The sequence below is a fragment of the Ornithorhynchus anatinus genome, chromosome 8, assembly GCF_004115215.2.
Source record: "Ornithorhynchus anatinus isolate Pmale09 chromosome 8, mOrnAna1.pri.v4, whole genome shotgun sequence".
In the NCBI taxonomy this organism is placed as follows: Eukaryota; Metazoa; Chordata; class Mammalia; order Monotremata; family Ornithorhynchidae; genus Ornithorhynchus; species Ornithorhynchus anatinus.
The window spans coordinates 7,664,696-7,688,082 of record NC_041735.1 but is presented as its reverse complement, the minus strand read 5'-3'; the positions used below and the strand labels follow the sequence as shown (position 1 = coordinate 7,688,082).

The 23,387-nt window shown below is 49.7% G+C and overlaps 1 protein-coding gene across 1 annotated transcript in view; it reads left to right on the top strand.

Moving 5' to 3' along the window:
* KCNB1 (potassium voltage-gated channel subfamily B member 1) overlaps window positions 1-6,420 on the top strand; it is a 152,480-nt gene extending 146,060 nt beyond the window's left edge. The window contains exon 2 of the mRNA XM_029070771.2: window positions 191-6,420. Within this exon, the coding sequence (XP_028926604.1) occupies window positions 191-2,242 (2,052 nt within the window). The 3' untranslated portion in view covers window positions 2,243-6,420. The remainder of the gene's footprint in view (window positions 1-190) is intronic.
* Window positions 6,421-23,387: the final 16,967 nt, after the last annotated feature.

The window sequence follows — 23,387 nt, the reverse complement described above, 5'->3', positions numbered from 1 at the left end:
CTTCTCCGAATTCCCGGGGCGAAGGTCCGCTTGAGCCCCAGCAGATCCCTCCCGCCCCTCCGCCTCTCGGAACGCCGAACGGCTGACCGGATGCGTTCCTCCAGACGTCCGGCGGCTGCCCCTTGGAAGCCCGAGGGATGGACCGGCCTCTAGAGAGGCGCTGACCTGGCTCTCTCCTCTTTCTTTTCAGATTCTGGCCATCATCTCCATCATGTTCATCGTCCTGTCGACCATCGCCCTGTCCCTGAACACGCTTCCGGAGCTGCAAGACATAGACGAGTTCGGCCAGACGACGGACAACCCCCAGCTGGCTCACGTGGAGGCGGTGTGCATCGCCTGGTTCACCATGGAGTACCTCCTCCGCTTCCTGTCCTCCCCGAAGAAGTGGAAGTTCTTCAAGGGCCCGCTCAACGCCATCGACCTCCTGGCCATCCTGCCGTACTACGTGACCATCTTCCTGACCGAGTCCAACAAGAGCGTGCTTCAGTTCCAGAACGTGCGGCGGGTGGTGCAGATCTTCCGGATCATGCGGATCCTGCGCATCCTCAAACTGGCCCGCCACTCCACGGGCCTCCAGTCCTTGGGGTTCACCCTGAGGAGGAGCTACAACGAGCTGGGCCTGCTGATCCTCTTCCTGGCCATGGGCATCATGATCTTCTCCAGCTTGGTCTTCTTCGCCGAGAAAGACGAGGACGACACCAAGTTCAAGAGCATCCCGGCCTCCTTCTGGTGGGCCACCATCACCATGACCACCGTGGGCTACGGGGACATCTACCCCAAGACGCTCTTGGGGAAGATCGTGGGGGGGCTGTGCTGCATCGCGGGGGTCCTGGTGATCGCCCTCCCCATCCCGATCATCGTCAACAACTTCTCCGAGTTCTACAAGGAGCAGAAGAGGCAGGAGAAGGCCATCAAGCGGCGGGAGGCGCTGGAGAGGGCCAAACGCAACGGCAGCATCGTCTCCATGAACATGAAGGACGCTTTCGCCCGGAGCATCGAGATGATGGACATCGTGGTGGACAAGAACGGGGAGACCCCGGGGAAGAAGGACAAGGCCCAGGACAACCACCTGTCTCCGAGCAAGTGGAAGTGGGCCAAGCGGACCTTGTCCGAGACCAGCTCCAGCAAGTCTTTCGAGATGAAAGAGCCCGGCTCCCCCGAGAAGGCCCGATCGTCCTCCAGCCCTCAGCACCTGAACGTCCAGCAGCTGGAGGACATGTATCAGAAGATGGCCAAGACCCAGTCTCAGCCCAACCTCATCACCAAGGAGCCCGCCCAGCCGGGGAAAGCCAAGGAGGAGTTGGAGATGGACAGCCTGCCCGGCCCGGCCGGCCCGGCTCTGCCGGCCCGCGCGGAGGGCGTCATCGATATGAGGAGCATGTCCAGCATCGACAGCTTCATCAGCTGCGCCACGGACTTCCCCGACGCTTCCAGGTTCTCCCACAGCCCGCTGGCCTCCCTCCCCTGCCCGGCGGCCGGCGGCCGGGCCCAGGACCCCGGCCGGCCGGGGGGGCCCGAGGCTGGGCTCCCCGAGGGGCCTCACGCCACCCCGGACGGCGGTCGCCGTTCCGGCTTCTTCATCGAGAGCCCCAGGAGCTCCCTGAAGGCCGGGAACCCCCTGAAGCTCCGCGCCCTCAAAGTCAACTTCCTGGAGGGAGACCCCGGGCCGCCGCCGGCCCCGGCCGGCCTGGGGGTGGCCGCCGACCCCCTCGGGCCCCGGGGAGCCGCGGCCGCCGCCGTGGCCGGGCTGGACGGGGCCGGGCTCTCGGACCGGCCCCTGCGGAGCCCGGAGTCGTCCCTGTACACCACGGCCAGCGCCAGGACGCCGGTCAGGTCTCCCGAGAGACGCCCGGCCATCGCCTTCAGCTTCCACGAGTCCGGGATCCACAGGTACATCGACGCCGACACGGACGACGAGGGCCAGGGGCTCTACGGGCCGGACCCCGGCGTCCCCACCGCCCTGCCCGGAGCCGCCAGCCCCCGCTACGCCGTCCCCAACAGCGGCTACCCCAGGCGGAGGGACGGGGGGTACAGGGCGGAGAACAACCACCTCGAAAGCTCCCCTCTCCCCACCTCCCCGTCGACGTTTCTAGGGCAGAACTGCGTTTACTCCATGGAGGCGTTGACGGGGACAAGCCGGGGCGGTCAAGAAAAGCTCAAACTCGAGAACCACATCTCCCCCGAGGTCCGCGTCTTACCGGGGGGCGGAGGGCCCCCCGGACCCCACGATCAGAGCATCTGAGGCCGCCCATCGGAGTCTCGCTGGGAGGCTCCGGGTGGACGCTGGGGCCTTCAGCCGCCGTCCACCTTTTCCGCGTGGCAAGGGTCTTTGGGATGAAACAGACCGGCCGTTTCTAAAGAGGAAAAATCCCGACAACCCCCGGGGAGGGCACCGAGCGGACAGATCCCAGGCCCTCCCCCGGGACGACCTCGCGGCGAGGGCAGACTATCGGCACGAGGCCTTCCTCAGAGCCCGTGGGATCCCAGTTCTCCACCATCGCCACCTCCACCGACTCCGCGCCTCGGCCCTCTCGACCTCCGACGGCGATACCTCCCGGGTTCCTGACGAAGGGCTGAGCGGGACGGACGGGCATGGAGGTACGGCTGTTCGGAAAAAACAAACCCACCACCCTCCCGGTCTCTGGCCGACGTCAGGCCGAAAGACCACGGGAAATGCTTGCAACGTGGGGCTGTCTCAGCTCATCTAAGTCCAGGTTCTGGTGCGCAGCTAAACCAGTGCTCCACCTGTTTCCACTATTCTGTAGGACCTGAGCTTTTACTTTCAAGTAACGAGCAGGGTGAGTTGCACCACTTGTATCTGATTCACATCTCCCTCCCCCTCTCCCACCCTCCCCATCCCGTCCCCTCCCCAGAGCAGTTAGTAAGGTTGGCACTTACCCAGACCTTCGAACTCGTCCACCGAGTTAGTGCCGTGGGAGAAAAGGAAAAGGTTGTTGGGTCTCCGCCTTTCCGGCCGTAAATAGAACGGAATCACAAGATATGCAAACGTTAAATATGCAAAAGAAATCGATTACTCCGGGCGAACGGAGGTAGTGCTAAAGAATAATTTACTGAAATTTTGATCGCCGAGGTTAAACAACCCGAGAGCAACGGGCCATTTCGCCTCGGACGGGTCCATCTCCCGGGATAGGTCCGTCCACTGTTAAAGGAGATCGCTTCGGGGGTCTCGTACTAGTAGAAATGAAAAAGAGCACTTTATGTTTTTGCAGAGTTGAGATGAAAAGGACATTGTAAACATCTAGCACTTTAAAAGAAGCACTATTCTAAATGCCTCCCGTTGCGACCGTGATGGGCGACTTACACAGCAGTAACAAGCCACACCAGAGTTGGGGAACTTTGTGCTGCTAACACTTCCATGTTGGGTCCGCGTCTGTGTTTTTTTTTCCCCCCTACGAAATCCGTCCGCCCGTGGGTCGGAAATAGTCAAGGCACGAGTTTGACCTAAGCTGGCTGGCCGTGGGCACACGAGGAGGACGGGGTCCGTCACGATAAGAGCAGCCAGACGTCTCCGGGAGAAACCGAGGCCCGTCGGAGTCGGACGTCTCTCTCCGTTCCTCCTCTCGTAGATGGGTTCGTGGCTCGGTTTCCGGAACCGGGGGACCGAACGGCTAAACCGGGGCCCCCGTTTCCGGAGACTGGTGGGAGCTGGTGCGGCGTGGCCAGACAAAAGCAATAAGCCCACGTGCGCGTTGTAAACGGTTCTGGTTTGTCACACGGTTCCGCCATTTTCCCCGCCTCATCTCTCCCGGGTTCTACGTCCTCGTCGATGTTTTAGTGTACCTAAATTCCCTTGGAGAGAAGGTCAAGCCCTTGTTCTTCAACGAATAACACCGGAAATACCCAATACGTAGCTGGGCTTAGCGAGGTTTCCTCCGAGTACCATCCAGTCGATCCAAGCGTACTTAGGGGAATGAATGCAAAGCGTCACTGAGATAGTCGGTTGCCGCTGAGCAATTATCAACCGGGAAATTGAAAGAGACTTTCCGACAGGGAAGCTCCGAATGTGGAATATTTCTGTGGGCTGCCGGGCTGCGAAATAGGCGATGAGGGTAATCTTCCCTCAGCCATCCTCAGCACGTTCTCTTTGTTTCCATCACCGTCGTGTCCGCCATCAGCACAAATGTGAAAATTCAGGGAAAATAGCTTTTTTGATAAAGTAAATAATAGTGATTTCCGATTCAGATATTTTTAAGAGCTGATGCTATTGTGTAAAAAAAAAAAAAGAAATCTAGAGTATTTTTCGTATCAGGAAAGCGAACACATTTAAATATAGCCATACAGTAGGGGGGCTTGCTCCCCCATGGTTCCAAATGAGGGGTTTGATTTTCAGCTGGCGCTAGCAAAAAGCGTAGAGGTCAACTCTGAGGTGTCTCTTATCTTTTCCTTTTCTTTTTTTCTGAAAAAGAAATCAACTGGTGCAACTCTCCTGTAGCTTAGGATTGCAATCTGATCTCATCTATTGAGTCTTACTTTAAAGGAGCATTTTATTGAGTCACTTTTGAAGGATGAATTCAGAAGTATCATTAAAAACCTACCTTTTAAGGCTTAATAGCCAAAGCCCTATAGATTTCTTATAGAAACAGAATAATTGAAACGGCATATAATATGCTTAAAGAGCGATTTCGATATTGTTGGGTTTTTGGTTTTGGTTTTTGTTTTTTTTTTTTACTTATTTTGGGTTGCGGAAAAATGTAGCTCTCGTTCCCAGCTCTAGACGAAAATACGACCGATCCAAATAAAGAACTGATGTAAAGTATGTATATGCACACACACACACACACACACACACACACACATATATATGTACGATGCATATATGTTACATGCACACTGGGAAATCTACTTAGGAACCATGAAAAGCTAGACCAGGCTCCCAAGTCTGGCTTCATTCCCGGAGAAAAGGCCGTGCTCTAAAGAAAATAATGCTGACCGCATCCCACAGGTACTTCAAGTGTAGGTCCGTTGGACAGTTCGTTCGAAATTCATGACCCTGACCACCAACGCAGAGGGAGAAGGGACCCCGTTCGGGATTCTGAGCACCTTCGGAACGGAGATGGGGAGGGCGGGAGGGCGGGGGGCGCCGAGACCCTCCCTCTCCGGGGGCACCGTCCAGCACGCGCAGCTGTGGGGAAGTCGAGGATCCGTTATCAACCGGCTCTTTGGCGGAATGGGGGAAGGGACCCCCGGAGTCTGCCGTCACACGGTCCTCCTCCAAGCCGACCCTGAAGAAACACGGGACCCGGCCCGAGGCGGGGACCCGGAGACCGAGAGAAGGACGGTCTCGTCGACGCTTCGCTCCTTGCGAAGGGAAACGACAGCACGTGGTGGCGGTAGATTTCTCAGTGCCTTTTTCTCTTAGAAATTTCACCTAAGCACACTAAAGGGGAGAGACGAAAGGAAAAAGAAAAGGAAAGAAATACAGAAGAAAACAGAACCTTCGCTCCCCTGAATCTCACTTCCTCGGAAAGCGTTGAGGAGACGGGGTAAAAAAAAACAAACAACACGATGGAAGGTGAACCGGCCATCCCTTTGTAGTTTCCGGGCCTACGCCTGACAATTACAATTGGTGCAGACCTCTCAGACCTGTCAACCGGACTCATTAGTTCCTTTGGTGACTGTAGCCTTCTCTTCCCTCGCAGCTAATATGGGAAACCTTTATAAGAAGAAAAACAGAACAGTATTCTCTGCTGTAAAATTGTAATGTATTGTTAATATTTGTATCTACTGTATATTTGTGTCTTGACAAGAATTATGGCTGGTACGGTTTATAGTCAATGAACAGGTGTATTTAAAACTCGCTACCACGACCCAAGATCCCTAAAGCCAGATTCTCTCTCTGTCAATAAGTTCTGCATAACATTATCCGAGATAGTTTCTAAAAGGCATTTAAATGATAACTCGAGCAAAGAATAGAACTTCAGAGCTGAACGAAGGAGCCAAGCAGCAAAACCTGGGCGGCGCATATGTGCTTGCATCAGTCGGTAATGCGTCTGCAAAGGATTGCTAGTGTCCCTCCAAGCGAAATAAAAGAGATGTTTTATTTCCTCAGCTGAAGTTTCATAGCCTCTCGGTCATGACTCTTAAAGGTAACCAAATCGAACCATGCACTACTGTAGATTGCTTTAGGATCACCCAATCAGGGAGAATATGGCTTTAATTAAGCTCCTTAATAAGTACAGAAGTTCTAGTTACCTCTGTATTTTCTGTTTGCCATTGTGTTGGCTCTATAGGTATCTGATGTACGGAGAGTCACATGACTTTCGAGCATCCCAGAATAGTCTATTTTTCTGTTCAGATAAAATATATATATATATATGTATTTTTAGCAAATTTATAATAGGGCAACTGAGTCAAATTTCTTCTTTTTGTATTACAGAATAATATATTAGAAGCTTTACTGTTGTTCATTTCCATAGCTGATTTCTTCTGATCCTTTTTTTTTTCATTGTTCTTGTTGTTGTCGTTGTTTCTGTTGTACTGAGGGGAAAAGAAAAAAAAAACCTCATTTGAGACTTTAGTGTTCAATTCCCTCACCCAGATTATCCGCTGATGGTTATGGACTCTGTTGTTTTTTCACTCATCTTGTCTTTGCGTTTTCTCGTCTGTGGTTCTTAAGAAAACAGGGACTGATCACGAGAGTGAGATAGGGTCCGCCTGTGGAATTCTTAATACTTAATTCTTCCCGGTGGACGGAGAGCTCCAAAGCCTGGAAATATCTCCCAACTGGCCACCTCTCCAAGAAAGATGTACCTGAGATTATCTGAGCCTCTTAGAATCAAAATCCTCCTCAAAATAAACGTTCAATCAACCATATTTACTGAGCGCTTACTGTACGTAGAGCACTGTACTGAGCGCGTTGGGGAGTATAATGTAGCAGAGTTGTTTGGCTGATCCTGATAGATTTCTAACCCTTTCTGAGTCAGAACAAAATCAGAATGGTCGCTTCTCTATTCCCACCAACACCTCCAACATGGAAGCACAGAGATGAGTGATGGGGAAGGTGAGGAAAATTCAGAATTTAAGGTTCAAAGCTAGGCAGGGTGCTCCCTGGATGAAAGCGTAAGCCACCCCATCTACTTTCCACCAATCTCCTCATTTCTGTCCAATCTCCAAATCACTTTCAGTCAATCGATCGTATTTATTTAGTGCAGAACACTATACTAAGTGCTTGGGAAGGTACGATAAAATAGGATCGGTAGACAAGATCCCTGTTCATGAGATTACAGTCTACAGGCGAAGGCAGACAGAAGGTGGAGAGAGTGGTGGACTGTCAAATGTTTTCCTTTCGAAGCGGCCGTATTCTGACATAAAACAATCTCTACGAATGGGTGCGTTTACGCACGTGGTGCATTTTTGCATCCTCTGGGAATTAGTTCTGGTTTTCTCACTGCTCGATTCACCGGGCAGAGTCCGCTTCTGGACTTCCCCCGAGGCCCACGAAAGCCAACGAGAACTTGTGTATAGCCTCCTTTGAAACCCAACTGCCATGCCAGGGAGAAGAATGTGGCAGGACAATAAAGTCAGACTGCCTCTGCCCAGCCAGCAGGACAAATGGCCATAATAATAATTGTGGTTTCCATGAGGAGCCCGCTATGTACCCAGCACTGCATTGAGCTCTGGGGTAGGTATAAGATAATCAGGTTGGGCAGAGTCCCACGTGCGGCTCGCAGTCTAAAGGGGAGGGAGGACAAGTATTTAACCCCCATTTATAGATCGAGGCATGGAGAAGTGAAGCGACTTGCCCGAGGTCGCATAGCATGCAAGTGGCAGAGCCAGGATTAGAACTCACTGACTCTCAGGCCCCGGATCTTCCCGCTAGGCCGCACCGCTTCCTTCTTTTCAGGGCTAAAGGCTTCGGGGCCAAGGGGAGATGCTCGAAGGGCATGATGACGGGCTACGGGATGTCACCCTTGGAAAGAGGTGCCGCTGGGGTGGGAACGGAGCTAGACAACTTGCCACCTCACTTCCCAGTTCCATTCCCTGGGAACCGCTGAACAAATACCCTAACTTCTCCTGAGATGGTTCAACCCTGGGGGTGATTGATGGGTTGTGGGTACATACAAGTGGTGTGAAGGCAAGGAAGATCTCCAAATGAGGGGAAACGTGTCATCGCCCTAATCTGCATGCCTAGTGGATAGAACACGGGCTTGGAAGTCAGAAGGACCTGAGTTCTAATCCCAGCTCCTCCGCTTGTCTGCTGGGTGACCTTTGGCAAGTCTCTTTACTTCTCTGTGCCTCCGTTAACTCATCTGTAAAATGGGGATTAAGACCGTGAACCCCATATGGGACAGGGGCTGTATCCCACCTGATTAGCTCGTTTCTACCCCAGTGCTTCGTACAGTACCTAAGTCATAGTAAGCACTTAACAAATACCATCATTATCATTATTATCAGTCAGGAGTGCTATTCAGGACCTCACAGAAGTAGTACATTTACGGTATTAATTGAGAACCCACGGGGTGTAGGGCACTGTTCAAATGTTACAGAGTTTGAAAGTACAAAACAAGAAGTGATAAATTCCCTGCCGGGTAAAAGCTTACCCTTTAACATGGAGAGAGACACAAAAATAGTTGCAAATAGAGGAGTCAAAAGAAATAATTGAATTTACAGTTGAATGCCATATATTTCCCGTAACTTAGGGAAAGCCTTTTCTTCTCAACCTTGGTCTCCCCAAGCTATCTACTCTGCTTCGTTTTTTTACGGTATTCGATAAGCGTATACTATGTGTCAAGTACAATCCTGAGTGCCGGCGTTACAAGTTAAATCGGATAGAGTCCCTGTCCCATTTCAGTGAATTGTGTTTCCGGCTCTTAATAGTAATACTTGTGGCATTTGTTAAGTGCTTACTATATCCCAACCACTATGCTAAGCCCTGAGGTAGATACGACGTGGGCATATTGGGCACAAACCCTAACCTACCTGGGGATCATGATAATATTTTTGGTATTCTTTAAGTGCTTACTAGATGCCAAGCACTGTACTAAGATCTGGGATAGATACAAGATAATGAGGTCCCACAGAGGGCTAACTGTCTAAGTGAGAGGGAGAACAGGTATTGAACTCCCCATTTTGCAGATGCAGGAACTGAGGCTTAGAGAAGTTGACTGACTTGCTGTAGGTCGCACAGTAGGTAAGTGATGGAGCTGGGATTGGAACCCAGGGCCCCTGCTCTTTCCACTAGGTCACACTGCTTCCCCTAGAGTCTAAGGGGAAACCAAAAGAGGAAGTTAAGGCCCAGAGAAGTTAAATGACTTGCCCAAGGTCCCATAGCAGGCATTTGACAGAACCAGGATTAGAACCCATGTCTCCTAAACTGCCAGCTTGTGATCTATCCACTAGGCCCTCCAGCTTCTTGAAACTCAAGATTTTTTTTGACAATCAGTCATCTTCCAAAAGCGATGGGCTTCCGGAGATTTTACTTGATCTTTCAGTGTATATTCGTTTTTGATGAACAGTTTCAAAGGCCCCATTTCAAACCGGTTCTATTTCGGGTCATTCGGCATTAGATGGGCTTCTATTCAGCGGGGCCCCCCAGGCCAGAACCGAGAAGTGTTTCTGATCAAAATGTCCCCCCTAAAAACCAAGTCTCCGGAAGCTCACTAAGACGATCCCCTTCACACTTCCGCAGATATTCCCCACCACAGTCATCACTCCTCCAGGTTGGGATTTGTCTCTGGAAGCCAAATATTTCACAAACAGCGTTAGACAAGTCGTGTTGCCTAATGGATAGAGCACGAGCCTGGGAGTCAAAAGGGCGTGGGTTCTAATCCCAGTTCTGCCACTTGTCTGCTATGTGACCTTGGGTAAGTCACTTCACTTCCTCTGACTATGAGCCCCATATGGGACAGGGACTGTGTCTGACCTGATTGGCTTGTATCTACCCCAGGGCTTAATACGGTGCCTAGAAAAAAGATCATCAGAGCTCTTTGACAACATCAGAGCAAGAATAGGAAGACTGGGAGGACCTAGCAAGCTTTGGGTCAGACGAACAGGGGCAGGAGAGAACTCCCGGGTCCCTAGGCTAGAGTTAATAATTATCATCAATCATTCTCATTATTATTATGTACTCACTATGTGTCAAGCGCTGTTCTAAGCACTGGGGAAGATACAAGTTAATCATGTCAGACACAGTTCCCCATCCCACATGTGGATCACAGTCCAAGTAGGAGAGAGAACAAGTATAGAATCCCCATTTTACAGTTGAGGAAACTGAGGCATAGAAAAGTGAAGTGACTTGCCCAAGGTCACACAGCAGACAAGTGGCAGAGCTGGAATTAGAACCCAGGTCCTTTGACTCCCAGGCCCTTGCTCTTTCCATTAGGCCACACTGCTTCCCACAAGAGTTTCCCAAAACCCAACCTGGGCAATTTTTGTCTCTGGATTCTGAAGCTAAAGGTCTCCCTCTCTTTGCACCATATGTAAACTGGACTCCCTCCCTAAAGACTTGGGCCTTCACTGGAAGCTTAAAATGCCTGTGAGACCCTCAGAAAGTTCCCCCAAGCCACCATTCTAAGCTCTGGGATAGCCCCAAGTTAATTAAGTCAGTCACAGTCCCTGTCCCACCTGGGGCTCACAGTCTAAGTAGGAGGGAGAACAGGAACCCATTTTACAGTTAAGAAAACTGAGGCACAGAGAATTTAAGTGACTTGCCCACGGTCACAGAGCAAGCAATTGTCAAAGGGATTAGAACCCAGGTCCTTGCGACTCCCAGGCCCATGCTCTCTCCACTAGGCCGAGCTATGAGCCCCTTGAGGGATAGGTACCATGTATTCTTTCTTGGCGCTTAATACAGTGTACACAGTAAGCACAATAAATACTCCTACTACTGCTACTACTAAGGAGAGCCAGATAGAAGAGAGGTTCGAGGCAACTCGAATCAAACTTGCCCGGTGACTTAAATCGGGACGTTAACTTCTTCTGTGATCTGTGCTGAAGGGATGTGCGTGTGGAACAGCAGGAGGATTCCTAGATTCTGTCCCCAGACGCCTCCTCCACTTCCCCTCCCTACACCCATTCCCTTGCCCCAACCCTAATACGCTCAAGTCACGCTGGACTTGAAGGAAATGGTGCTCGGATGGAATAAAACAAATATAACCCCAAAGGACGCTGATCTCCAACGGGTGCTCTCGCCTGATTCTTTATCGAGAGGAGAGCAGGGGGTGGAAGGGAGAAGGCGACGTGACGAAGAGAGGACGTTGAACGTACATGCAAACTGGGAACGTTATTGGCTTTCCCCAAGCCTTTCGATGTCGTGTTATAGGGCCACACCAAGTCCAAGCAGACTGCACTATCGACCCCGCTCTCAGCGAGCCCCCGACTGCATATTCCTCTCTCTGCCGGGTAAGTTCCCTCCGTCTTTCCCAAGGTGTCGGGCAACCAACGGTGTGGGTTTGGGGGTCTCCGCTGTCAAAGCCATTATTGCCATTCTTAACGTGATGAGGAAAAGCCAGTTCCATTAGCCATAATCTACTAGTGCTCTTAGTCTCCGTTTTCTTTGGATGATTGTTCATCTAGTCTTTTATTTGTCGGGAGTTTATCGACCTCTCCAGTTGTTTCTGAAAAGAAAAAAAAAACGCACACACACACACACATACACAAAAACACATACACTGTCTTTATATGCATGTAGTGAGATGAAACTGTGATCATGTGTGACATTCAGATACTGTACTGTCTTGTAAAATATGTCCAAATGTCTAAGGAGTTTAAAGCAACGATCCTCTACTGCAGTTTGCAGAATTAAATAAACAGGTATGGAGAAAACAGGTTTTAGTTACTTTGCTTTGTTCTCTCTATAACGGTGTGGGAAGGGCCAAAGATAGGGATTATTCGGGTCAGCTGGCTTTCGCACCTTTCTGGGAGAGCATAAGTAGAACCGTTGCCGGGTCAGATCAGTGATCGATCCAGCCCGGGGTTCTGACTCCAACGGTGGCGATGAGTTGCTTGGGAGAACCGAGGGTCGCTCACCCTCCTCGCCATCCATCTCATTTGGAAGTTCCTTAATTCTCCCTCTCAATTTTCCCTCCAGGGGCCCATTATGGACCCCTCCTCCATTAATCTTTTCCAAGCCCCTCTTGAACCTCCAGGTGCTTCGAGCCGGCCCAGTTTTGCCAGGAAGAGCCTTGGCTCGCTACCCACCAACAAGGGCTCCATAACTACCACTGATTGATCGATCGAGTTCCACTAGCTGCTCCCCACTGCTGGTGTTGGGGTGCAGAGTAGATGACGACTGGTGTGGGTGAACCACGATGAGGTGTCGGTCCAGTCTGCATCTCCAGAGATTTTTTTAACCTCACTGATAATAATAATAATAATAATAATGATTATGGTACCTGTTCAATGCTTACTAGGTGCTGTTCTAAGCGCTACAGTAGGTACAAGGTAATCAGGTTGGACACAGTCCCTTTCCCACTTGGGATTCACATTCTCAATCCCCATTCTACAGATGAGGTAACGGAGGCACAGAGAAGTGAAGCGACTCGCCCAAGATCACAGAGCAGACATACGGCGGAACCAGGATTAGAACAGAGGTCCTTCTGACTCCCAAGCCCGTGCTCTGTCCACTAGGCCGCCCTGCTTCTCTGACCTGACAGAGGGCTCAGCAAGAAAAAATAATAATAATAGTGCATTTGTTAAGCACTTACTCTGTGTTAAGCACTGTACTAAACTCCGGAGTAGACGCAAGCAAATCAGATTGGACGCAGTCCCTGTCCCCAGTGGAGCTCACAGTCTTAATCTCCATTTTACAGAGGCAGTAATTGGGGCACAGAGAAGTGCAGTGACTTGTCCAAGGTCTTGTAGCAGACAAGTGGTGGAGGCGGAACTAGAACCCAGATCCTTCTGACTCTCAGGCCTGTGCTCTATCCGCTAGGTCATGTTGCTTCTCTAGTAAAGTGATAGCCCTTATTATTAATTCATTTACTTATATTAATGTCTGTCTCCCCCTCTAAACTGTGACTGTTTATGGGTAGGGAATGTGTCTGTCTGTTGTTATATTTTGCCTCCCAAGCACTTAGTACCGTTCTTTGCACACAGTAAGCGCTCCATAAATACAATTTAATGAACGAATGAATCCTGGGGATGGGGTTGGGATGGGCCCGGGTACTTGATCAGTCTTCCCAGGGGACCCCACGATGGAGAGTTATGTGCGTCTGGGTCGTCTCCCAAACCTCAGCCATCTGCTCTCTCCTATCAGCCCTCCCCGAGACGAGTCTCATGGCCCCCAGTCACGTGACCCCAGTCAGAAGCCTAAATTGAAGCATGCCGTCATCTTCCGGAGCATCCAAGAACCCTTTTATCCCTCCCTCTCTCTCCCATTTTGCTTCTCTCCCTCCCCGCTTCCCACCCTCCCTCCTTCCAACCAACAGGTGGACAAATATAGACATGGGATAGATCATAGGCTAGCTTCGATGTTCCCCTCCCTTTACCGTCCTTTGTCTTCTCGTTCCCCCACTGCAATTATCAGACTCTCCATTTCTTAGCACCAGCGAGATGCCTCTCTGGAACTAATTAAACCGAGCCTGATGAAAAGACGCAGAAATCCAAGAAAAAGGAGAACTCGGAAAAGTTATTTTAGTCTCCGAGAACATTCTTTCCAAGAGGAAGAGAAAAAGGAAACATTTCATGAGAAATTCAATTCTGGCCTCCCCAAAGGACCCGTGATTGGCACGGTGAAAACCCAAGGTGCGGAACAAATCACTTAGTCTTCAGATGTCTTTGAAATTAGCCTCGAATTCACGGACGGTTGCGGCCATGAGATCCCCTGCCCCGGCTTCTGTCTCCTAGCAACCTATCCTACTGCAAAACTCGCTAGCTCCCAGCTGCCTCGTAGGGACGCCTGGTTTCATTAGCTAGTTCTCTCTCTCTTCCTCCTGGTGAGGAAGGCCAGTCTTTGAAAAGGAACTGAAAGGTAATGGTGTTTTTCACTAAAAGACCCCGAGCAGCCCCGCTGACCCCTTTCCCATAATAATAATGAATAGCATTTATCAAGTGTTACCTGGGTTCCGCTGCCGGTTCCACCGCTTGCCGGCTCCGTGACCTGGGGCAAGTCGCTTAACTTCTCTGTGCCTCGATTTCCTCACCTGGAAAAGGGGGATTAGACACCTGTTCTTCCTCCTTCTTAGGTGGTGAGCCCCATGTGGGACAAGGACTGAATACGATCTGGTTATCTTAAACTCCAGCACTTAGTATAGTGTTTGCCACATAGAAAAATGCTTAACAAATAGCATTACTGTTGCTGTTTTTTATTATTATTATTATTATTAGCTCAGGCATGGTCTCTATCCCACACTAGCTCACAGTCTAAAAGGGAGGGGGAGGAGGGATCGCACATCCATGGGATTTTGGTTTTTTTATGGCATTTGTTAAGCTCTATGTGCCAAGCACTGTTCTAAGCATCGGGCTAGATAAAAGGCAATCAGGTTGGACACAGTCCATGTTCCACATGGGGCTCACAGTTTTACAGGATTACAGTAAAAGTTATTCCTAGTTTTACAGATGAGGGAAACTGAGGCCCAGAGAAGTGAAGTGACTTGCCTAAGGTCACCCAGCAGACAAGTGGCAGAGCCGGGATTAGAATCCAGATCCTTCTGTTTCCCAGGCCCGTACTCTATTCACTAGGCCATGCAGCTTCTCTGCCATGTTACAGGTAAGGAAAATCAAGCTCAGACAGGTGAAATGACTTGCCAAAGATCATGCAGAGGATCATGTGGCAGAGGTGGGACTAGAACCCAAAACCCCAGCCTCCCTGTCCCCGCTCTTTCCACCTGGCCACCCGGCTACATTCCCCTCAGAAAACAAGAGGGCCACCTGGAGCCAGTTTTCATCCACGGAAGAGACGAATGATTCAACAACAGTCGATCCAACAGTGGAATTTATTGAACGCTTACTGTGTGCAGAGCACTGTACTAAAAATCCTTGGGAGAGTACAACAGAGTTAATAGACATGTTCCCTCTAACGGCAACAGGAATTTGTTGAGGATCTACCTTGTACCAGACATTTTGCCAAGCACTGCCTTAAAACTCAACTGCCTCTAAACTCAAAAGGCACGATGCTTTCCCCCTTGGAGCTTTTAATCTGAAGCTATAGAAACACAGATGAAATAAACATGGGCCTGGCACACAGTAAGTGCTTAACAAATACTATAAAAAAAACCCAGGAACAATAACGAGCGGGCCTGGATTCCGGCTATGAGAAAAGAGCAGTCTTGGATGTCTGGCTCCTGTGGAAATAATCAGGGTAAATCTTGGATGTCTGGCTCCTGTGGAAATAATCAGGGTATCTGTTAAGCGCTGACTACGTGCTGAGGGCTGTACTGAGCGCTGGGGTAGATACACGATAATCAGGTCGGCCGCGGACCCTGTCCCACAGGGAAAAGAGGTATTGAATCCTCATTTTGCAGTTGAGGAAACAAGAGAAGTGAAGTGACTTGCTCAGGATCACGCAGCAGGCGAGTGGCAGAGGCAGGATTAGAAAGCAGGTCCTCTGTCTCCCAGGCCCGTGCTCTTTCCTCTAGACCATGCTGCTTCTCTGTACTGTACTTTCCAAGCGCTTAGTATAGTGCTGCTCTGCACACAGTAAGCGCTCAATAAATAGGACTGACTGACTGACTGAAAGAACGAACTCCTATTGGGAAGCTGATGAGCATCGTCTCGCTGGCTCGAGCTTTTATTGAGGGAACAAAAGGTTGGATCATTCTCTCAGGCAAAGGCATAAGAGGAAATAGATGACTGCAGGAGAAACGTTCAGGAAGGATGCATGAAAGATAGGTATCATGAAGGAAGTGAGATCTTATGGAGAGCGGTCCTCCTCATCTGACCCGGGAGAACCCATCAGATGCTTTAACTAGTGGAGCCCGCACTAAAATTCTGGCCCGGAAACCTATCATTTGTTGTGGGACTTGTAGATTAACAAGCCGGGAACCTATCACGTCCCCAAACCCCCGTCCTGGACTCAATCTGTGGTAATTATTGAGCACTTATTTTGTACAGAGCACTGTAGTAAGCGCTTGGGAAAATAAACCAGAGTTGATAGAAGCGATCCCTTCCCTCAAGGAGCTCACAACACAACACTGTAACGGACACATTCCCTGCCCACGATGGGATGGATGGGATGCAAGGTTGTCCTTCCCTCCCTGGACCCGGATTGCCTCAGCACTGCTATCCCGTTGGGAATTGCTCACACACTCTCTCTCCCTCTCTCCCATTCCATCTCTCTCCCTCCCCCACCCGCCTCGGGGCTATTGCAAGGTCACTGTTTTAAAAGCGGATCTAAAATTAGATGTGGCCCAACGTTCAGACTTGTACCTCCTGCAAGGAAGACTAAATTACCTTAATACCTTCCGAATCATTCTCTGAATGACTGACTGCCTCTGTTCTTGGTAATTGGATTTGGTTTCCTCAATGAGGCGGCACTAATAATTCCTGCTAATGAGGACATGATTGCATTAAAAAAGAGAAAACATCAACAGCATCGTCATCGTCGTCATAGGGAAGATTTATCGTGGCTACTGAACGCAGAGCAGTGCGCTAGGCACTTGAGGAAGGCACAGCTCCTACTCTTGCGCAAGGTGGCCTAGTGGAAAGAGCCCAGCATTTGCCTGATTTGGGACCTTGGACGGGTCACTTGGCTTCTCTGTGTCTCAGTTTCCTCATCTATAAAATGGGGATTCAATTCCTGTTCTTCCTCCCCATTAGACTGTGGGCCCCATGAGACAGAGATTGTGTGTGATCTGATTGTAATACATCTACCCACTTCTTAGCAGATAGTAAGTACTTAACAAAAGACAAGAAGAAGGAGGAGGAGAGAAGGAGGAGGAGAGCAGGAGGAGGAGGAGAGAAGGGGAGGGAAGGAGGAGGAGAGGAAGAAGAAGGGTGCCCTGTCCACCAGTCCTCTGAAAGAATCCAAAGATAGATGTAGGTTCATAATCCTTATTTGGCTGGGGTCTTTTCAGCTTTTGCCTTCCCTTCACTCAGCCTCTGAAAGATTTCCTACTTCCTTCTCGCCAAGACAAATAAATTCACACGTTGACATGTCGGAAAGCATAGGCAGGCGCAAAATCCGCTCGTTTTAAAACGTGACTTTTTGGGAAGGCCTACCCCATTTACAAGTAGAAATAAGGTGCACATCGTGTTGGCAGTCACCTTGATGTGAGCATTGCCGTTTTCAGAAGCATGTTTCCACTTGTCAGCTCAGAATATCCTTGCGTCCTAGCAATCGGTTTCAGGGACTTGTCTGGTACATCTCTAGGTAAAGAGATTGGGGGGGTGGGGGGGAGTCGTCTAGACAGATGGTGTGCGTCTGAAAAAGGAAAAGCTACAAAATGTCCAACCGTCAAAATAAACCTGCAATGGGCAAATGGTAGGCTTTTCTCTGATCTGGGACAGGTTGTGCCATCCAACAAAGAGGAGCCTCTCCGAAGGGGAGGAATTTTCTGCCCCCTGGGAGCTTATCTGAAGAGCTGTGGGGTACCTCAACAGGTTATTATGACAATCAATCAACCAGTGGTATTTATTAATTTTTTATGGTAAGCACAGTAAGCACTTAGTTGAACCAGGCACTGTTCTAAGCACTGGGGTAGATACAAGGCAACCCAGTTGAACCCAGTCAGTGTCCCACACGGGCTCACCGTCTTAATCCCCTTTTACAGATGAAGTAACTGAGGCCCAGAAAACCGAAGTGACGTGCCCAAGGTCACACAGCAGGCAATTGGCAGAACTGGGATTAGAACCCAAGTCCTTCTGACTCCCAGGACCATGCTCTATCTATTAGGCCACGCTGCTTCTCTTCTTGTATCCACCCGAGTACTTAGAACAGCGCTTGGTACACAATTAGCTCTTAGCAGATACCACAATTGTCAATCGATCAGTAGTATTTATTGAGCACTTAATGTGTGCAGAGTATTATTTTAAGTGCCTAGGAAGTACCAGTATAAAAGAGTTGGTAGACATGACCCTGCCTACAAGTACTTAACAAGCCTCAGGGGAGACGGATGTTAAAATAAATTCATATTAGTAGTGGTGGTGGTAGTAAAGCAGGTTGGCTTAGTGGAAAGAGTCCAGACTTGGGAGTCAGAGGTCATGGGTTCTAATGCCGGCTCCGCCACTTATCAGCTGTGTGACTTTGGGCAAGCCGCTTGCCTGGGCTTCAGTTATCTCATCTGCAAAATGGGGATTAAGACTGTGAGCCCCATGTGGGACAACCTGATTACCTTCTATCTACCCATTTCTTAGAACAGTACTTGGCACATAGTAATAATAATAATGTTGGTATTTGTTAAGCGCTTACTATGTGCCGAGCACTGTTCTAAGCGCTGGGGTAGACACAGGGGAATCAGGTTGTCCCACGTGGGGCTCACAGTCTTAATCCCCATTTTACAGATGAGGGAAATGAGGCACCGAGAAGCTAAGTGACTTGCCCAAAGTCACACAGCTGACAAGTGGCCGAGCGGGATTCGAACCCATGACCTCTGACTCCAAAGCCCGTGCTCTTAAATACCTCTTTCCCTCTCAACTAAGTGGGAGCAGGGTTGGGGGGGTCAAACAGTAGGCCTTGCTTCTGTTGTACTCCTCCAAGTGCTTAGTACAGTGCTTTGCACTCCGTAAGGACTCCATAAAGTCTACCAATTGATCGATTACAGTAAGCTTGTTTAGGGTGGGGAACGTGATTACCCATCCCGGGTCTGCCACTTGGCAGCTGTGTCACTGTGGGCAAGTCACTTAACTTCTCTGTGCCTCAGTTACCTCATCTGGAAAATGGGGATTACGACTGTGAGCCTCCCGTGGGACAACCTGATGACCCTGTATCTACCCCAGCGTTTAGAACAGTGCTCTGTACATAGTAAGCGCTTAACAAATACCAACGTTATTATTATTATTCTGTTATAATTGTCATTCACTCATTCAAATCATTCAATGGTATTTATTGAGCACTTACTGTGTGCAGAGCACTGTACTAAGCGCTTGGGGAAGTACAAAGCGACAATAAGCAGTGACATTCCCTGCCTACAACCAGCTCACAGTCTACAGGGGTGGAGACGGCCAAGCATTTAGTACAGAGCTCTTTACACGGTAAGATTCAATAAGTACAACTGAATGATTGATTAGATCATCACAAATGGATTCAAGTTAAATACTGCATTCAAAGACACTCAAGTGCAAAGAATACATAAGAAAGGGAATGTGTCTATTGTTATATCGTGCTCTCCCAAGCACTTAGTACAGTGCTCTGCACATTGTAAGCGCTCAATAAATACTATTGAATGAATGAATGAATACAGGGGTGGAGACAGCCAAGCACTTAGTACAGAGCTCTTTCCACGGTAAGATTCAATAAGTACAACTGAATGCTTGATTAGATCATCACAAATGGATTCAAGTTAAATACTGCATTCAAAGACACTCAAGTGCAAAGAATACATAAGAAAGGGAATGTGTCTACTGTTATATCGTGCTCTCCCAAGCACTCAGTACAGTGCTCTGCACATAGTAAGCGCTCAATAAATACGACTGAATGAATGAGTGAAAGACAGCAACCACATAAGCAAAATGAATGCATAATAGTGTAGCGAAGCCTAGAAAAATTTAGCCAAGTGAGAAAAGCAAGCCTGCAAGAGTTCCGTGGCTAGTTCAGTGACCCTCTGTCTCAGTGAATCCAGGGCTCGGAACACTGGAAGGAGTGAACCTTCCAGAGTGACCTTCAAGAGGTCATCTCAGCCAGGCTCCCGCCTCCAGGCGGGTGAGTGAATGCTTTTGACCCACGCAAGGTGAGTGGCTGCAATGTTGAATTCAATCAGTCGTTCTACTGTACTCTCTTAGTACAGTGCTCTGCACACAGTAAGGGCTCAATAAATACAACATGAAGAGCCACCACAGGAGCGCATCCTTCCAGACCCCAGACCGAAACCCCCTCCTTTCCTCCCTCTCCTCTGGGAAATGGCAACCACTGCCTCATCCTGACCGGGAGGTCAGTAAGAGCTGGGATAGTGGCATGGAGGTCATGATCTCCGTCACCTCCTTGCCACCCAGCCCCTCTTCTCTTCTCCAAGGCCTTGGTTGCAGTTGACCAGGAAAAGGACCCTCTCCCTTTTGCCCGCATATAGCCTCCCTTCGATGAGATTCCTGGGCGGGTTCTTTGTTTGGTTTGCAGTCAAATCCTCCTCACACTGTGTATTTTAAACTTTCTGCTTCTGCCCAGTTGGATAAACAACACCAACTTTCCGTGGAAACATTGGAGCCGCCTGTCCCGGGAAAACGAATGAGTTGCGATGAGAAGCGGCGTGGCCTGGTAGAGGGGGACCGGGACGGGGAGTGGGGAGACCTGGGTTCTGATCCTGGCTCCATCACCAGCACTCAAGCAGGTCCCTTAACTTCTCTGGGCCTCAGTTTCCTCATCCAATTCAATACCTGTGTTCCCACCTCCTTAGGCTATGAAACCCATGTGGGCCAGAAAATGGATCTGACCTGATTGTAATGAAACTAAGGAATAGGCACATAGTATTAGCTTAACAAAGGCCACAGTGCATTATAATTAGGTTCTCTCCTAGGACTACCCTGCCCACAAAATCCCCTATTAATAATTCAGCCCGATCGTTTCTAAGGGGAGGAGTGGGAGTGACTGCCCTCTACCCACCCCCCACCGCGCGCTCCCCAGCCCCATGACCTCCCCATTCTCCTGCCCCAGAGCCCCTAACTCCCCACACCCTTTCTGCAGCTTCTCTCCTCACACTGCTGCAGTCTTTGGCAAAACGGAGGCCTTCTGCCCCACACTCATCTTGAACACTCTGAGGGAGGATGAGGCTTCCATATCATCCTGGGGGGTCTCTCGGCCAGAAGGTTGGAAATCGGCGGTGAACACTTCCTGAGGGTGAAGTATTATACTAAACATCTGGGAGAGTACAACAGAAATAAGATAAACAATTGCTGCCCTTCAAGGGCTCACAGTCTACAGGGGGAGGCAGATAAAAATTCTTTAGTAATAATAACGTACGGTGTTTGTTAAGCACTTACTGTGTGCCAGGTACTGTATTAAGCACTGGGGTAGATGCAAGCTACTCAGGTTGGACACAGTCCGTGTCCCCATGGGGCTCGCAGTCTTAATCCCCGTTTGGCAGCTGAGATAACTGAGGCCCAGACAAGTTAGATGACTTGACCAAGGTCACACGACAGACAGGTGGCAGAGTCAGGATTAAAACCCAGGTCCTTCAGACTCCCAGGCCCGTGCTCTATCCACTAGGCCATTCTGCTTCTCTGAAATAAAGGAAGAACATACACGTAACACGAAGTGGGTGACGGGAAGGGCCTAAATGGGAAAAAAGTTACCCGAGTATCATCCCCAAGTGGAAGGCGCCACATCGACATCCAACCCGGAATAGTGCAGGAAGGAATCTCAATGAGGGTGGTCGGGTCAGTGTCCCAAGGCTCCCACAGGCCCCCCGTCCAGAGCCGGGGCCGGTTTACGGACAGGTCTCCGAGCGGGCGGAAGCAGCTGCTATTGCCCGAGACAGACACGGAATCCCGAGCATGTAGTAGCCGGAGCAGCAAAAGCTGACACCGCATTCCCAAACTCTGACGCCGTCTTCCTGGGCCCCGAACGGAGCTAGCTCTCCATGCCCCCTCCTCCTGGCCAGGGTCAGTCCCGGAGCACTGCGCCGATCTACTGGGGCGGGAGGCGGTCCGCTTCGTCGCACACTGGATGTCTTCGGACGAAGCTAATGCTCCTTGTCCCGAAATAATAATAATGGCATCTGTCAAGTGCTTACCGCTGTACTAGGCACTGGGGTAGCTAATAATGCGAGCTATGAGGTCGGAACCAGACCCCGTCCCACGTGGGGGTCCCAAGCTCCAGCGCTTAGTACGGTGCGTGGCACTTAGTAAGAGCTTAACAAATACCATTACGATTTAACGTCCGACTGGGTGCTCTGGCTGGTGCTCCTCACTCCCCTGACCTTCTCTGTCAGTCGGTCGATCATATTTCCTGAGCGTTTACAGGGTGCAAAACACTGTATTAAGCGCTTGGGAGAGTACAATATAACAATATAATAGACACATGCCCTGCCCACAGCGAGCTTACCGTCTAGAGGGGGAGACACATTACTATAAATACCGAGCTGGGTTCTTAATCAATCGTATTTATTGAGCGCTAACTGTGTGCAGAGCCCAGTACTGAGCATTTGGGAGAATAGAACAATAAAACAGACACGTTCCCTCTACGCAACGAGTTTACAGTGTAGAGGAGGAGGCAGGAATTCATACAAATAAATCAAATTACAGAGACGTACTCACTCCGTTTCCCATACTCGCCAGCGTGCCCACAAAATGGCCGTTTCCGCCGCCTCAACAGCGGCTCTGTAGCCAGTACCCACTGGTGCCTAAGAAGCGGAATGGCCTGTTGGTTAGAGCACAGAGCTGGGAGTCAGTAGGAGCTGGGTTCTAATCCTGCCTGTCGTGTGACTTTGGGCAAGTCACTTCACTTCTCTGGGCCTCAGTGACCTCATTTGTAAAATGGGGATTGAGTCTCTGAGCCCCATGTGGGACAGGGACTCTGTCCACCCTGATTCATTCATTCATTCAATCGTATTTATTGAGCACTTACTATGTGCAGGGCACTGTACTAAGCGCTGGGAATGTACAATTCGGCAACGGATAGAGACAATCCCTGCCCATCAAAAGGCTCAAAATCTAAACAGGGGAGACAGATGGCAAAGCAAAAGAGAACAAAACAAAACAAGTAGTCTGATTAGCTCGTAGCTACCCAGTACTTAGTACAGTGCCTGGCTCATAGTAAGCGCTTAATAAGTACAATTAAAAGAAAAAAGGTGGTCACCTATGACGGTGAGGGGGAAGGGGAGGACAAGGGGGGCAGGGTGTCATTCAGTCGATCGTATTTATCGAGCGCTTATTGTGAGCAGAACACTGTCCTAAGCGCTTGGGATAGTACAACATAACAATAGACGTTTATTTTGTCATTACCCTATTTATTTTGTCATTACCCTATTTACTTTGTTAATGAAATGTACATCGCCTTGATTCTATTTATTTGCTATTGTTTTAATGAGACGTTCATCCCCTCGATTCTATTTATTGCTATTGTTCTCGTCTGTCCGTCTCCCCCGATTAGACCGTGAGCCCGTCAAAGGGCAGGGACTGTCTCTCTGTGTTACCGATTTGTCCATTCCAAGCGCTTAGTACAGTGCTCTGCACATAGTAAGCGCTCAATAAATACTATCGAATGAATGAATGAATGAACAGTCCCTGCCTACCGGTCTACTTTAGTCGGGACCTGGCCTCTGGAACTCTGGAGGTCTGAACGGCCGGACACCATCTTACCTAGATAACACACCATCAACAGCCCCCTCGAGGGGCAAGCC